Below are 16096 nucleotides of genomic sequence, written 5' to 3'. Positions count from 1 at the left end.
AGATTTTTTTTTAATAAAAAAAATCATTCAGTAAATTGATGGACACCTTAAGCTGATATACTCAAATGAAACCAGTGATGTGTCTTCCTTTCTCCATGTTGCTATGGCTACATAGACTACAGGTTCACAATAAATTTCACTAGGAAGTTGCCATATTCTTTCACCTTTCAACTTTACGTCATCCTTGGCTCTCTGGGAGGCGGCATTGCTTTTATAGTCTTGATTAAAGGACAAGATAACGGGGTACGGTGTTGTGCGCAACTGGTTATCAATTTGCAATGAAGAGATTTGAAAGGAAAGCTTTTGTTGGTCCAGACTCTGAATCAGGTTAAGAGTTATATCCTTTGCACATGCAAAAAGCAATTCCTAACAAGGGAAAGAAAAAGAAAAATGAAAAAGCGCAAGTGACTTGAATGAGAAAGCTCCAACAAATATATAAATAAATAGCCCGAAACCATTTTTTTTATTTTTGCAATTATCAACTTTTGTGGTGTTTGTGTCAATTGCAGCCATCCATTGTATTGCACCTTATTTACATTGTTGGTAGTGTTACATGGACACAATGTGACATATTGGCACATTCTACACTCTAAAACAGATATGTAAACTAATAACTGTGAAATGATTGGACATGCCAAGTCATATAATCACTTATTTCATTTCATTCGACCTTTTCTTAACATTGTTATAATTGGTAGCGCAATGTGTATTTTAGCAGGAAGTTGATCATCTTGGTGTGCTGCATCACATCCACAGAGTTGAGGCAGTTGCTCAATGAAGTGCAAACAAGGAATGGTTTATAATTGATATTTCACTCTAAAGTTGAGGATATAACTAACACGACTAACAGATGGGGCTAAAATTGTCATTCAAGCAACAGGTTTGGATTTTTTAAGACATTAGGCCAATAAAGGATTATCCATTTACCTGTGGATGAGCATTAACCAAGGAGATACCAATGCATGAGACAGCAAGACAAAATTTCTCCTCATAATCAACAAAGTTTTGCTCTTGCTGTTCATATTTATTTTTCACTTGAAACAAAGAGGGAGATAGGTCCTCCAAAACATGGTAACCTGAATCAACAATGCTGAACACCTGAAAGTGGTAGACATACATTGAGCTCTGTATATATGAAAATGTTGCATGTGGTGTAAGCATCAGCAACAAACCTTAGTTGCTCCCTCAGCGTGGATGGATAGAAGCAATGTTCTCTCAGGTTTCTGAAAGAGGAGAAAAAACCCAAGTTAGTTCATCAGGTTCTTATCAAAAAGTAACTCGTCATTAATCAACACATGAAATGGTAACCTAATATCTCACTTATAAAAATCAACTAAATCTCCAAAAAATTTCCAAAAAAAATAAAAAGAAGATCAACTAGCAGCCATGAAGAAAATTGGTTCTCAAATAATGTTCAACTTGCTCAGTGCCTTTTGTCCCTTATCAGATCCTAAACCTAATGATATCTGGGCCATAAAAATTTCTCGAATTTCCAGATCTCTTTACTCTCATATAAGGTTTCTGGATTCTTTTACAAAGAACTAAATAGTGTCCCTTTCATGAACTTTGAAAGGGTCCATGAAGTTCAGTTTTTCCAGAGTGTTTGACATCAGCCATTATGCATTATTTTCCCAAATTGTTGGGCTGTTAACATTTCAAAAGAATTTCCTGTGCTTCTTCCAGAGGGTAAGAAGGATATTATTGGAAGCCTGCTTAGTATTGTGCTCAATATTCATAAGATGTTGGCATAAAAATGAGCAGTAGTGTTTCTCATTTCCACAGCTGGAAGAGAATTTTTGAGTGTTGCTACGGCTTCACATGAAAGTACCTTGCATTTTCATAAACTTTAAAGTGTCTCAAGCAAGACATTCTAGGATCGCCCTTTCGACATTGAGCACCTACTGTCCAAGCAACTTTAGTCAGAAAAATCCTCTTATTTCCCTTTTATTTACAGATTGTATTAGAGCCTAGATTTTGAGTCCCAAGGCCATTTTTTTGCCACAAAGCCCAAGGTTTTATGGGTTTTTTGCAAAATTAGGGGTGGGAGAAGAATTATTTGTGGATTTAGGGTTGGAGAAAAATTATTTGCGGATTTGAGGTTGGACTGCCAGATGGCAGCCGAAAAGAGAGCCTGGCGCCTATTTGATAGGCGCCAAAGCCTGGCGCCATTTAGAATGGCGCCAGACATTTTTTTTTTTTTTAAGAATGGCCTGGCACCATTCTAAATGGCGCCAGCCATTCCTTTCTTGTTTTTTAAGAATGGCCTGGCGCCACTTAGAGTGGCGCCATGCCATTATTTTTTTTTATTTTTTATTTATCTTTTTTATAACATTATTATATAATTTAAAAATTACTGATATTATTTAACAATATTACTGTATTAATTTATTAAAATAATAAAAAATTTTATCATTAAATAAATATATACAACATTATTAAATTATTTTTATATATCTAATTACAACCGAATTGTTTTTATATATCTAATCGCAGTATAATATTAATTTTATAATTATGAAATTATATATTACAGTAATTTTTTATTTAAAATTAATAATAAAATTTATTAAATATTAATATATTAAAATTATAAAAAATATTTATTATTATAAAAATATCTAATATTATCTAATTACAATCGAAGGTGCTTAGATCGCTAGTACGGAAGTGTCAGGACCCCTCTTCACGTTAGCCGACCATTTAATTCCTCCAGCACGCATGCAGGCAGAGTTGCGAATTGACTGGGCTTGCTGTCCTTCAAGTCACATCACCGGGCTGGACTCCTCGTACTGGACCCGGACTCCTCGTACTGGACCCAGACTCGCGGGCAGTTCGATCTGCCCCTGTGTCTGTCTGAGTCAAGACTGAAGATGCTGGACCGGCTAAATGGAGTGGGTTTCTGAGACCTTAGGCCTATTTCACTTTTTCGGGTTTAGCTTCCCCTAAAGTGAGAAAAGTCTAGCGGTTATCAAATTATATAATAATATATTTCATAACTCTCCAAAATATTAGGACATTAATATTATTCTGTGATTATATACGACTGCATAATAGCAGTCCAATAAAAATAAATTTAATTTTTATAATTTTAAATATTTATACACTTGTATATTAATTAATTAATATAATTATAATATTTTAATAAATAAAAAATAATAAAAAAATAATGGCCTAGCGCCACTTAGATTGGCGCCAGGCCATTCTTAAAAAATAAAAAATAATGGCATGGCGCCACTCTAAGTGGCGCTAGGCCATTCTTAAAAAAAAAAAAAAATGACTGGCGCCATTTAGAATGGCGCCAGGTTCTGGCGCCTGTCAAATAGGCGCTAGGCTTTCTTTTCGGCTGCCACCTGGCAGTCCAACCCCAAATCCGAAAATAATTTTTCTCCAACCCTAAATCCACAAATAATTCTTCTCCCACCCCTAATTTTGCAAAAAGCCCAGGTTTTGTTAGGGGGAGTGTTATAGGTTATAGGAAGTAAATATGTTAATATAGAAAATAAATATTGATAGATGTGTTAGTTGCTTAATCTTAGAAATTGCATGATCATAGGTTTGATTTTATTTCCTTTCTAGATATGGCCTCTCATGTATAAATATATATAATTTCTATTGTAATAAATAACAAATATTACCTTTCTACATAGTATCATAGCCTTCCCTGTAGAGATTTAATTTTTCTCTCGTAGAGTTTTAAATTTTTTTTTTTTTTGGAGACTTAAGACTCATGTTCTTTTGGATTACCCATCTAAGATAATATTTGTCTCTTACCGCCCACCTAGGGAGGATGTCGGAGCGCGGGCGAAGCTGCCCTGAAGAGCCGACGGGTGTCCGGCTGGCAAATGTTCTTCATGCACCGCGACAGGGTTCTGACGCCGTCCTACTCGCCAGCGTGTGGAGGCGTGTCACCTGTCCGTTGCTGCTTTGGTAACTCTCACCGGAGTCACCTCGCAGCCCCCTCGTCAGATCTGTGGTTCGTTTGCCGTTTGGGTGTTAGTGGAGGCGTTTTTGGTGCTGTTCACGTTTGGATACTGTTCACGTTGGGTACTGTTTCTTAATTCTGTGTTTCTTTTGTTGCTATTGTTTTGGGTTGGTTGTTCTCATAGCTGAAGTTAAAAATACCGTAGCTGAGGTGATTCCTGTGATGACTAAAATTACGGAACACAAATTGAATGAATCTAATTTTCTGGATTGGAGTACGACTATCCGTATTTATTTATGAAGTATCGGAATGGATGATCATCATACCAAGGATCCTCCAATTGATGAAATTAGGAGAGATTGGATGAAGCATGATGCTTGATTATTTTTGGAGATCCGAAATTCTATTCATAGCAAGGTAATGAGCCTTATTAATCACTGTGAATTTGCTAAAAAATTAATAGATTATTTAGAGTTTTTAAATTCTAGCAAAGGAAATATTTCTCATATTTATGATGTGTGTAAAGCGCTTTATCGAGCTAAGAAAAATGATAGAATTCTAACCTCCTATTTTATGGACTTTAAAAGTGATGCGGAACCTAGGATCAACATGTGATCAAAAACCCCGTCACACAACTTGATAAAGAACAAGACAAAGATATCTTCCAGAATGTTGCTCTACTACACCCCTAACCAACCAATGTGATTAGAAACATAGATAATCAAGCGAAGGTTGCTCTACCACACCCCTAACCAACCAATGTGATTAGAAACATAGATAATCAAGCGATTCTAGCTTCGAGAACGCCACAAGAAATTCTTGATAAGTTAACTAAGCATGGAGGAAATCCATATTAGAACGCCACAAGGTTAAACCTTGATAAGTTGCCAAATAATGGAGAAAAACCAAATATTGTTCATAAAATTATCTTTATTCGTTGGCCAATTGTGGCTGTCACCTTAAAGGTGTTTTTATAGCCTTCAAAACCCTAACTCTATTGTAGGAAGGTGTAATTATAATATAGGAAGGGTATCTAGTCAAATAGTCAAACCTGGATTATATTAAAGATCATTTTCCTAAATTATCTTGGAGAAATCTCCTTCCTAAATGGGCTGTACGAATTTAGCTTTTAATATAGGCCAAATTAATTTAAAACAAATCCTACAAAATACTAAAATACCAAAATAATAAAACTGGCCTAAATGCAATTTGGTCATACATGCATTACGCGATCTGAAATTGTGTTGTGCGTCCACATGTGTTGAAGAGAGTGTGACTTGTTTCCTTATTCTCCCATGCTTCCCAAATATAGTTCTCATCTCGTAAGCCATGAATTAAGCGATGATAACTTGATTTGTCATGATTTGGAGTTTCCCATTTTAAATCTTTGAAACATCATATAATTTCCTTGCTCGTATCGTTCTCTTCTTCTTCGAAAAGATCCGTCCTCGAATCTTCAACCATAATGACAAGAAAAGAATCGACAGACATGAGATTTTCTTTGAATTCAGTATGACATTTTGCGAATAAAACACTAAACTTTGACATCTCTCATCTTTTTTCTTTTTCTTTTTTTTTTTTAAACAACTGAAACGATTTTTGTCTCACTCTTTTTTTATTACTTAAAAAAAAAAAAAAAACTCACACTACTAAAATAAAAAATTTTTCTTCTTTTTTTTTATATAAATATAACTGAAATTTTTTTTTTTTTTTAGAGAAACTATAAGATAAATTAAAATAAAAAAATAAGATAGAGTAAAAAAATAAAAAAAAAACTTACGAAATAAATAAATATAGATAAATAGGAATTTATCTATCACCGTGCTCTGATACCAACTGATACTAAACCCAGGATCAACATGCCATCAAAAACCCCGTCACACAACTTGATAAAGAACAAGACAAAGATATCTTCCAGAATGTTGCTCTACTACACCCCTAACCAACGAATGTGATTAGAAACAAAGATAATCAAGCGAAGGTTGCTCTACCACACTCCTAACCAACCAATGTGATTAGAAACATAAATAATCAAGCGATTCCAAATTCGAGAACGCCACAAGAAATTCTTGATAAGTTAACTAAGCATGGAGGAAATCCATATTAGAACGCCACAAGGTTAAACCTTGATAAGTTGCCAAATAATGGAGAAGAACCAAATATTGTTCATAAAATCATCTTTATTTGTTGGCCAATTGTGGCTGTCACCTTAAAGGTGTTTTTATAGCCTTCAAAACCCTAACCCTATTGTAGGAAGGTATAATTATAATATAGAAAGGGTATCTAGTCAAATAGTCAAACCTGGATTACATTAAAGATCATTTTCCTAAATTATCTTGGAGAAATCTCCTTCCTAAATGGGCTGCACGAATTTGGCTTCTAATATAGGCCAAATTAATTTAAAACAAATCCTACAAAATACTAAAATACCAAAATAATAAAACTGGCCTAAATGCAATTTGGCCATACATGCATTACGCGATCTGAAATTGTGTTGCGCGTCCACATGTGTTGAAGAGAGTGTGACTTGTTTCCTTATTCTCCCGTGCTTCCCAAATATAATTCTCATCTTGTAAGCCTTGAATTAAGCGATGGTAACTTGATTTGCCATGATTTGGAGTTTCCCATTTTAAATCTTTGAAGCATCGTATAATTTCCTTGCTCGTATCAAAAAGAGTGTATGAGGAACTTAATGTCTTGATGCCTTTTAGTACAGATGTGAAACCCAACAAGTTTAACGAGAACAAATGGCTGTTATGAGCTTTCTTACAGGTCTCCCTCTAGAGTTTGAGACAGCTAAATCTCATATTCTTTCTGACTCTGAAATATCATCGTTACATGATATTTTCACTAGAATGTTAAGTATAGTCTCCAATTCCTTCACACACCACTAATGCTCTTGTTAGTCGCAATGATAATGGCAAACAAAATAACAGAGATGGGCGCAGGGAAGGTTTTAATGATGGTAGAGAATCTCAGCGTCCCTAGGAAGCAATTCCTACCTCTGACTCCGGTGAAATCATTTGTTATTACTGCCGTAAACCTAGACATACAATAAAGACATGCCTGAAACTTCAGAATAAGAATCAACGCTTACAAATGGCACATATGGCAATTGAAGCCTCTTCTGATCATGGAATTTTGATGAGTATTCACAATTCACCCAGTACCAGGCAACTCTACTACGCTTAATGTCTATCACTGCAATTGTTGAGTCAAGCAACTCTACTGCATGTCTTGTGTCTTCATCCTCCAAATGGGTTATTGATTCTGGTGCTACCAATCATATGTCAGATAATTCTACCCTTTTGTCTAATCTTAAGTCTCATATATCATCTTCTTATGTTATTCTTGCTGAAGGCACTAAATCTTCTGTCATGAGTTCCGGACATGTCAACTTAACCCCTTCTCTTTCTATATCCTCTGCGTTATATCTTCCTAAGATCTCCTTTAATTTGCTTTCCATTAATAAACTCATTCACGCACTGAATTGTTGTGTCTTATTCTTTCCTGATCATTGTGTTTTTCAAGATCTTTCGACGAAGCAGATTACTGATAGAGGGCATGAGTCGGAGGGTCTTTAAGTCTTAGATCAGAAACTATCTAGATCCCTTGCATGTTCCGCGAGGTTAACGCCTTTTGATGTTTATTGTCATTTGCGGCATCCTTCTCTCTCGACTTTGAAGAAGTTATGTCCACAGTTTCACTCTTTGTCTGTTCTAGATTATGAGTCTAGTCAATTTGTCAAACATCACCGTTTACCTACACCGTCTCGAGTCAATAAACGAGCTTCGCCCCCCTTTGAATTAGTCCATTCAGAGGTTTAGGGTCCTTGTCCTATCGTGTCTAAATCTGACCTTAAGTACTTTATTACTTTTGTTGTTGATTTCTCTCGCACTGCTTGATTATTTCTAATGAAGAGTCGTTCAGAATTATTCTCTATCTTTGTGCTTTTCATGCTGAAATCCAAACTAAATTCAATATTTCCATTCAAATTTTGCAAAGTGATAATGCTAAAAAATATATTTCTGGGAAATTTCAAACTTATTTGTTATAAAAAGGAATTCTCCATCAGTCTTCCTGTGTTGACACTCCTTCAAAGATGGAGTTGCCGAAAGAAAAACTCGACATCTTCTTGAAGTAACTAGAGCCCTCTTATTTCGAATGAAAGTACTTAAATACTTTTAGGCTAATGCTGAACTGCTTGTTTTTTTATCAATCGCATGCCCTCCTCTGTCCTTCATGGTGATATCTCTTATAATATTTTATTTCCCAATAAATCTTTGTTTCCTATTGATCCACGTATCTTTGGTTGTACTTGTTTTATTTGTGATGTTTGTCTTGGATTCCAAATCACTCAAATGTGTCTTTTTTGGCTACTCTCGACTTCAAAAAGGGAATCGTTGTTTTTCTCCTGATCTTAATCGATACCTTGTGTCTGCTGATCTAACATTCTTAGATTCCGCCATCATCTGTTTATGACACCAAGAGAGAGGAAGATGACCTCTTGTTATTCACTGTTCGCTCTCTATCTCCTCAGACTCTTCCTGCACCTTCCGCTCATGTGGCAGGTCGTCTTCCCATTTATCATGTTTATAATAGACGCTTAGAAGACTTTGATTCTGCTCCGCTACCAGCTTCTTCGTCGACAGATCCTAGTCCCACCGATCCTTCACCATCTGATTTGAATTTGTCCATTGCTCTTCGCAAAGGTAAACATACTTGCACTCATTCCATTTCGTCTTTTGTCTCTTATGGTCAATTATCCTCTTCTTCTCGTTGTTTTGCCACTGCTTTAGATTCTATTTCAGTCCCTAAAACTGTTATTGAGATTTTATCCCATCCTGATTGGCATGCTGCAATGGAAGAGAAAATGATGACCCTAGACACTAATGGTACTTGGGAGTTGATATCCTTGCCTCCAGGAAAGGAGACTATTGGGTGTAAATGGGTGTTTGCAGTGAAAGTAAACACCTGATGGATGTGTTGCTTGCCTCAAGACCCGTTTAGTGGCCAAAGGTTATACTCAAACTTATAGCATTGACTATTCTCATACATTCTCTCCATTTGCCAAGCTTGCATCTGTTCGATTGTTTATTTCCTTGGCAACTATACATGATTGGCCTTTACATCAACTGGATATTAAAAATGCTTTTCTCCATAGTGACCTTCAGAAGCAGGTTTTATATTGAGCAACCACCTGATTTTGTTGCTCAGGGAGAGTTAGACAAGGTTTGTAGACTTTGAAAACCCCTCTATGACTTGAAACAGAGTCCTCGGGCATGGTTTGGCAAGTTTAGTGAGGTGGTCCAACAGTTTGGAATGAAGATAAGTGTGATCACTCAGTGTTTTATAAAATTCTGATAGTGGAGTAATTCTGCTTGTAGTATATATGGATGATATTGTTATCATGGGAAGTGACATTGCTAGCATCACATCCCTAAAAAAATTTTTCAAACACGGTTTCATACAAAGGATTTAGGCTCCTTGAAATACTTTTTGGGCATCGAAGTTATGTGGTGTAAGATAGGCATTTTCTTATCTCAAAGAAAATATGTTCTTGATTTGTTGGCATAAACAGGAAAATCGGGTGCTAAGCCTTGTACTGCACCAATGACCCCTAATCTTCAACTTACCACAGAAAACAGTGAGTCATTTGCAAATCCTAAAATATATAAAAGATTAGTTGGCAAGCTGAATTATTTGACGGTGACTCGTCCTGATATTGCATATTCAGTGAGTGTGGTAACTCTGAGATTTAATATCTATGGTGTGGGCTCTTGATAGCCCAATCATGTAAACTCTTTCCTTATTATTTTCTCTCATCTTTTCTTTCACTCTCAACTAGTTTTATTACAAGGAATGTGATTAGAAGAACTAGGAAGAACAATTAGTTAGACAAGCAAAGGAATTATCAAAGTTGAGTAACAATTGATGAGGACAATTGCAACTTCACTCATTATAATCGACTCAATTCAAGGTAGCTGTGAAACAATAGAAAAGAAAGTGATGATGATGCAACTCAATTTTTCAATTTGAATAGATATTACATAATTAGGGCAAATAACTAGGAAGAATATCTTAACACCCCCCAAGTGGTGTGTATATATCATATGCCCTGAGTGTTATACATATATACATATATTCAATCTGAGACCCTCTAGGACTTGGTGACGACATCTTCTAGCTAATCATTTGAACTAAGAAAATTGGTAGCAATACTGTTGGAATTCCATTATTATAGGAATAATTTAATTCCTGTATTTAGCTAATTCCCTATTGAAACTTTGATGAAAAGAAGAAAAAGAGAGCAGAAGATTTGAGAGAAAATACTTGATTATTCCCCTCAAGCTAATTGGGGTATATATACTACTTACAAGGGTACACACTAGGTAAGACAATAAATTAATTCTCTAATTATAGCCTAATCATATCCCAATCATATCACACAATCATATCCCTAATTATCATTACAAATCTAGGCTATTTACAGAAATAATCTCAACACTCCCTCTCAAGCTGGAGCGTACATATCATATGCTCCAAACTTGTTACAAATATACTCGATTTGTGGTCCTCGAAGTGATTTTGTAAAAACATCAACTAGCTGATCATTTGAGTTGACAAAGCTAGTAGAAATGCATCCGGACTCAATCTTTTGCCTAATAAAATGGCAATCCACCTCTATATGTTTTGTCCTCTCATGAAAAACTGGATTTGATACAATATGGAAGGCAGCTTGATTATCACATATCAACTTCATTTGGCCAGTATCACTATATTCCAATTCCTGAAAGAGTTGCTTCAACCAGATGAGTTTGCATGTTGCTAAAGCCATAGCTCGATATTCTGCTTCTGCACTTGATCTTGCAACCACACTCTATTTTTTACTTTTCCAGGATATGAGATTCCCTCCAATCATAATACAATACTCTGAAGTAGATAGTCTATCTGAAGGAGAACCTGCCCAATCTGCATCAGAATAGTCAATAATTTGTGAGTGACCCTTGTTCTCATAGAGTAGACCCTGTCCTGGAGCTCCTTTGATATATCTAAGAATGCGAATGACTGCATCCCAGTGACTACTATATGGAGTTTGAAGAAATTGACTAACCACAGTACCACACTTACAGCAAAGGAAATATCTGGTTATGTAAATATCTGGTTATGTGATAGTCAGATAATTGAGCTTGTCGACTAATCTTCTGTATCTAGCAGGATCTTTAAGTGGCTCCCCCTATTCAGGAACAAGCTTAACATTTGGATCCATGGGAGTGTCCACATATCTACAGTCTAACATGTCTGTTTCTTCCAATATATCCAAAGCATATTTCCGTTGAGAAATTGCAATACCTGTTTTAGACTATGCCACTTCAATTCCCAAGAAATATTTCAGTTTCCCCAGATCTTTAGTTTGGAAATGACTGAACAAATGTTGCTTAAGCTGAGAGATTCCATCATGATCATTTCCTATAATGACAATATCATCAACATAGACCACCAAGTAGATGCATCTATCACCATTATAACGAAAAAATACGGAATGATCAGAATTACTTTGAGACGTTCCAAACTGTTGAACTGCAGTGCTAAATTGTCCAAACCATGCTCTTGGAGACTGTTTTAGCTCATACAAAGAGCGCCGAAGACGACATACTAAGCCTGACTCCCCCTAAGCAACAAACCCTGGAGGTTGCTCCAAATAAACTTCTTCAACGAGTTCTACATGAAAAAATGCATTTTTAATGTCCAGTTGATGCAGGGTCCAGTGATTAATTGCAGCCAATGAGATAAGGAGGCGAACATAAGCTATTTTGGCTATGGGAGAGAAAGTATCACTGTAATCAAGCCCAAAAATCTGTGTAACCTTTAGCTACAAGGCAAGCTTTAAGGCGATCAATTTTGCCATCAGGTCCCACCTTAACTGTATAAACCCATCGACAACCAATAGTATAACTTACCAGGTGGTAAGGATATCAGTTCCCAAGTTCCATTGTTATGCAGAGCAGTCATTTCCACAACCATGGCATTACACCAACCAAGATGATCCAATGCTTCTCTAACTGTCTTGGGTATGGAGACAACAGACACAGCAAAGACAAGTATAATAGGAAGGAGACAAATGATGGTAACTCACAAAATTATAAATGGGATGAGGATTTCGAGAAGAGCGAATACCTTTTCGAAGAGCAAGAGGAGGAATAGATGCTATAGTTGAAGGCATGACCGAAGTAGGTGATGACGGAACGGGAGGTGAGTCATTAGAGGTACCTGCATTAGGGAGAGAAATGTCATTATTATTAGCAGATGGGTGAGACCGACGTGTATAGACCTGAAGAGGTGGCATAGGAGTGGGAGATGGACACACTTGCGGCAGAGAAGAAATAGGAGCCGGAGGTACATGCAAAGTGCTAGGGACAAAAGTTGTGTGTTGGACAAGAAGAAAAGAAGAGGTTTCAAAAAAAGTGACATCTACAGATACAAAATATCTGTTAATAGTAGGATCATAGCATTTATAACCTTTTTGAAGCCATGAATAGCCGAGAAAGACACATTTAACTGATTTGGGTTGGAGTTTGTCTTTGCCAGGAGTATGATCATGAACAAAGCATACACATCCGAAAACACGCAGAGACAATTGGATGGTATTCTGGTTAGGAAATAGGACAAAATGCGGACTTTGATGCTGCAAAACAGGGGAAGGCATTTGGTTAATCAAGTAAAAGGAGGTGAGGACAGCTTCTCCCAAAAAACGCAACGGAACATTGTGATGTAGGAGTAAAGTGCGGGCTGTTTCAATTAAATGCCGATTTTTCCGTTCAGCAACTCCATTTTATTGTGGGGTATAAGAGCAAGAAGTTTGGTGAGCAATACTTTGAGTAGACAAGAAATGAGTGAATGAGTGTTATAGGTTATAGGAATTAAATATATTAATATAGAAAGTAAATATTGATAAATGGGTTAGTTACTTAATCTTAGGGATTGTATAATCATAAGCTTGATTTTCCTTCCTGTTTAGATATTATATCTCATGTAAAAATAGGTTATAATCTTTATTGTGATACAATAACAAATATTATCTTTCTACATGGTATCAGAGCCTTTCTTGTAGAGATTTAATTTTTTTTCTCTCTCGTCAAGTTTTAAATTTTTTTTTTTTTTGAGACTTAGGGCTCTGTTCATTTGGATTACCCATAAAGGGTAACATTTGGATCTCACCGTCGCTGGAGTTGCCACACCGTCCCCCTGTCAGATCTGAGGTTTGTTTGCCGTTCGAGTGTTGGGTGGAGGTGTTTTTTTTTTGGTACTATTCATCGGTAATGTTCACAGATACTGTTCACGGGCACTGTTCATCGATACTGTTCACGGGTACTGTTCTACAGAATAAGAATCAGCGCATACAAATAGCGCATATGGCAGTTGAGGCCCCTTCAGATCAGGGAATTTTAATATCTGCAAATGAGTATGCATAATTCATCCAACACCAGGCATCTCTGAAATCCTCTAATTCCTCCTCTATCACTGCAATTGCCGACTCAGGTACTTCTACTGCATGTCTTGTATCTTCATCCTACAAATGGGTTATTGATTCTGGTGCTACCGATCATATGTCAGGTAATTTTACCCTTTTGTCCAATCTCAAGTCTCATGCATCGCCTTCTTATGTTACTCTTGCTGATGGTACTAAATCTTTTGTCATGAGTTCTGGTCATGTCAACTTAACCCCTTCTCTTTCTATATCCTCTGTGTTATGTCTCCCTAAGTTCGCATTTAATTTGCTTTCTATTAGTAAACTCACTCGTGCATTGAATTATTGTGTCTCATTCTTTCTTGATCATTGTATTTTTCAGAATCTTTCGACGAAGCAGATTATTGGTAGAGGGCATGAGTCAGAGGGTCTCTACGTCTTGGATCAGCAACTACCTAGATCTCTTGCATGTGCGTTTAATACCTTTTGATGTTCATTGTCGTTTGGGGCATCCTTCTCTCTCGGCTTTGAAGAGGTTATATCCACAGTTTCATTCTTTGTCTGTTTTAAATTGTGAGTCTTGTCAATTTGCCAAACATCATCGTTTACCTTTAGTGTCTCGAGTCAATAAACGGGCTTCGTCCCCCTTTGAGTTAGTACATTCAAATGTTTGGGGTTCTTGTCCTACTGTGTCTAAATCTGGCTTTAAGTACTTTGTTACTTTTGTTGATGACTTCTCTCGTACTACTTGGTTATTTTTAATGAAGAGTCGTTCAGAATTATTTTCTATCTTTTGTGCGTTTCATGCTGAAATCCAAACCCAATTCAATATTCCCATTCGTATATTGCAAAGTGATAATGCTAAAGAGTATCTCTCTGGGGAATTTCAATCTTATTTGTTACAAAAAGGGATTCTTCATCAGTCCTCTTGTGTTGACACTCCTTCACAAAATGGAGTTACCAAAAGAAAAAATCGACATCTTCTTGAAGCAGCCAGAACCCTCTTATTCCAAATGAAAGTACCTAAATGTTTTTGGACTGATGCTGTATCCACGGCTTGTTTTTTGATCAATCGCATGCCTTCCTCCATCCTTCATGGTGATATTCCTTATAATATTTTATTTCTCACTAAATCTTTGTTTCCTATTGAGCCACGTATCTTTGGGTGTACTTATTTTGTTCGTGATGTTCGTCCATAGGTTACTAAATTGGATCCCAAATCACTCAAATGTGTCTTCCTTGGCTACTCTCGACGTCAGAAAGGGTATCGTTGTTTTTCTCCTGATCTGAATCGGTATCTTGTGTCTGCGGATGTAACATTCTTTGAGTCCACTTCGTTTTTTCCGCCATCATCTGTTTATAACACTCAAGGGGAGGAAAATGACCTCTTGTTATACACTGTTCGCTCTCTGTCTCCTCAAACTACTCCTACACCTTTCACTCATGTGCCAGGTCGCCCTCCCATCTTTCATGTGTATTCCAAACGCTTAGAGGACTCTAACTCCGCTCCACTACCCGCTTCTTCGTTGACAGATCCTGCTCCCATTGATCCTTCACTGTCTGATTTGGATTTGCCCATTGCTCTTCACAAAGGTAAACGTACTTGCACTTATCCTATTCCAGCTTGAGTCTCTTATGATCAATTATCCTCTTCTTCTCGTTGTTTTGCCACTGCTTTAGATTCTATTCCAGTTCCCAAAACTGTTATTGAGGCTTTGTCCCATCCTGGTTGGCGTGCTACAATGGAAGAGGAAATGATGGCCCTTGACACTAATGGTACTTAAGAGTTGATGTCCTTGCCCCCAGGAAAGCAAACTATTGGGTGCAAATGGGTGTTTGCCGTGAAAGTAAATCCTGATGGATCTATTGCTCGCCTCAAGACCCGTTTAGTGGCCAAAGGTTATGCACAAACTTATGGAGTTGATTATTCTGATACATTTTCCCAGTTGCCAAGCTCGCATCTGTTCGATTGTTTATTTCCTTGGCAGCTACACATGATTGGCCTTTGCATCAACTGGATATTAAAAATGCTTTTCTTCATGGTGATCTTCAGGAGGAGGTTTATATTGAGCAACCATCTGGTTTTGTTGCTCAGGGGGAAGTCAGGCAAGGTTTGTAGACTTCGAAAATCCCTTTATGGCTTGAAACAGAGTCCTCGGGCATGGTTTGGCAGGTTTAGTGAGGTGGTCCAACAGTTTGGAATGAAGATGAGTAAGTGTGATCACTCAATGTTTTATAGAAATTCTGATAGTGGAGTAATTCTGCTTGTAGTATATGTGGATGATATCGTTATCACAGGAAGTGACATTGCTAGCATCACATCCCTAAAAGAATTTCTTAAAACATAGTTTCATACAAAGGATTTGGGTTCATTGAAATATTTCTTAGAAATCGAAGTTATGCGGTGTAAGAAAGGCATCTTCTTGTCTCAAAGAAAATATGTTCTTGATTTATTAGCAGAAACAGGAAAATTGGGTGTTAAGCCTTGTAGTGCCCCAATGACCCCTAACCTTCAACTTACCACAGAAGACAGTAAGTCATTTGCAAATCCTGAAAGGTATAGAAGATTAGTTGGCAAGCTGAATTATTTGACGGTGACTCATCCTGATATTGCATGTTCAGTGAGTGTGGTAAGTCGGTTTATGTTCTCTCCTACTGTTGCCCAGTGGGATGCTTTGGAACAGATTCTTTGTTACCTTAAGGGG

At 36.9% G+C, this 16096-nt stretch overlaps 1 protein-coding gene across 4 annotated transcripts in view; it reads right to left on the bottom strand.

Annotated features, from left to right (window-relative positions):
* Positions 1 to 16096, bottom strand: part of LOC110622509 — a 68323-nt gene that overhangs the window by 10951 nt on the left and 41276 nt on the right. For 3 of the 4 annotated variants that reach the window (XR_002489116.2, XM_021767026.2, XM_021767029.2), the window contains 3 exons: positions 1173 to 1223; positions 928 to 1098; positions 47 to 366 (listed from right to left, as the gene is read on the bottom strand). Coding sequence is in view for 3 of the 4 variants with exons in the window: in XM_021767026.2 (XP_021622718.1) it covers positions 47 to 366; positions 928 to 1098; positions 1173 to 1223 (542 nt within the window). In the remaining variant the exon portion in view is untranslated. The remainder of the gene's footprint in view (positions 1 to 46; positions 367 to 927; positions 1099 to 1172; positions 1224 to 16096) is intronic. The other variant, XM_021767032.2, reaches the window with a different exon arrangement.

This window comes from Manihot esculenta, chromosome 9 (assembly GCF_001659605.2).
Source record: "Manihot esculenta cultivar AM560-2 chromosome 9, M.esculenta_v8, whole genome shotgun sequence".
Lineage (NCBI taxonomy): Eukaryota > Viridiplantae > Streptophyta > Magnoliopsida > Malpighiales > Euphorbiaceae > Manihot > Manihot esculenta.
The sequence above is the reverse complement of the archived record's forward strand: the minus strand, read 5'-3'. Positions and strand labels throughout refer to the sequence as shown.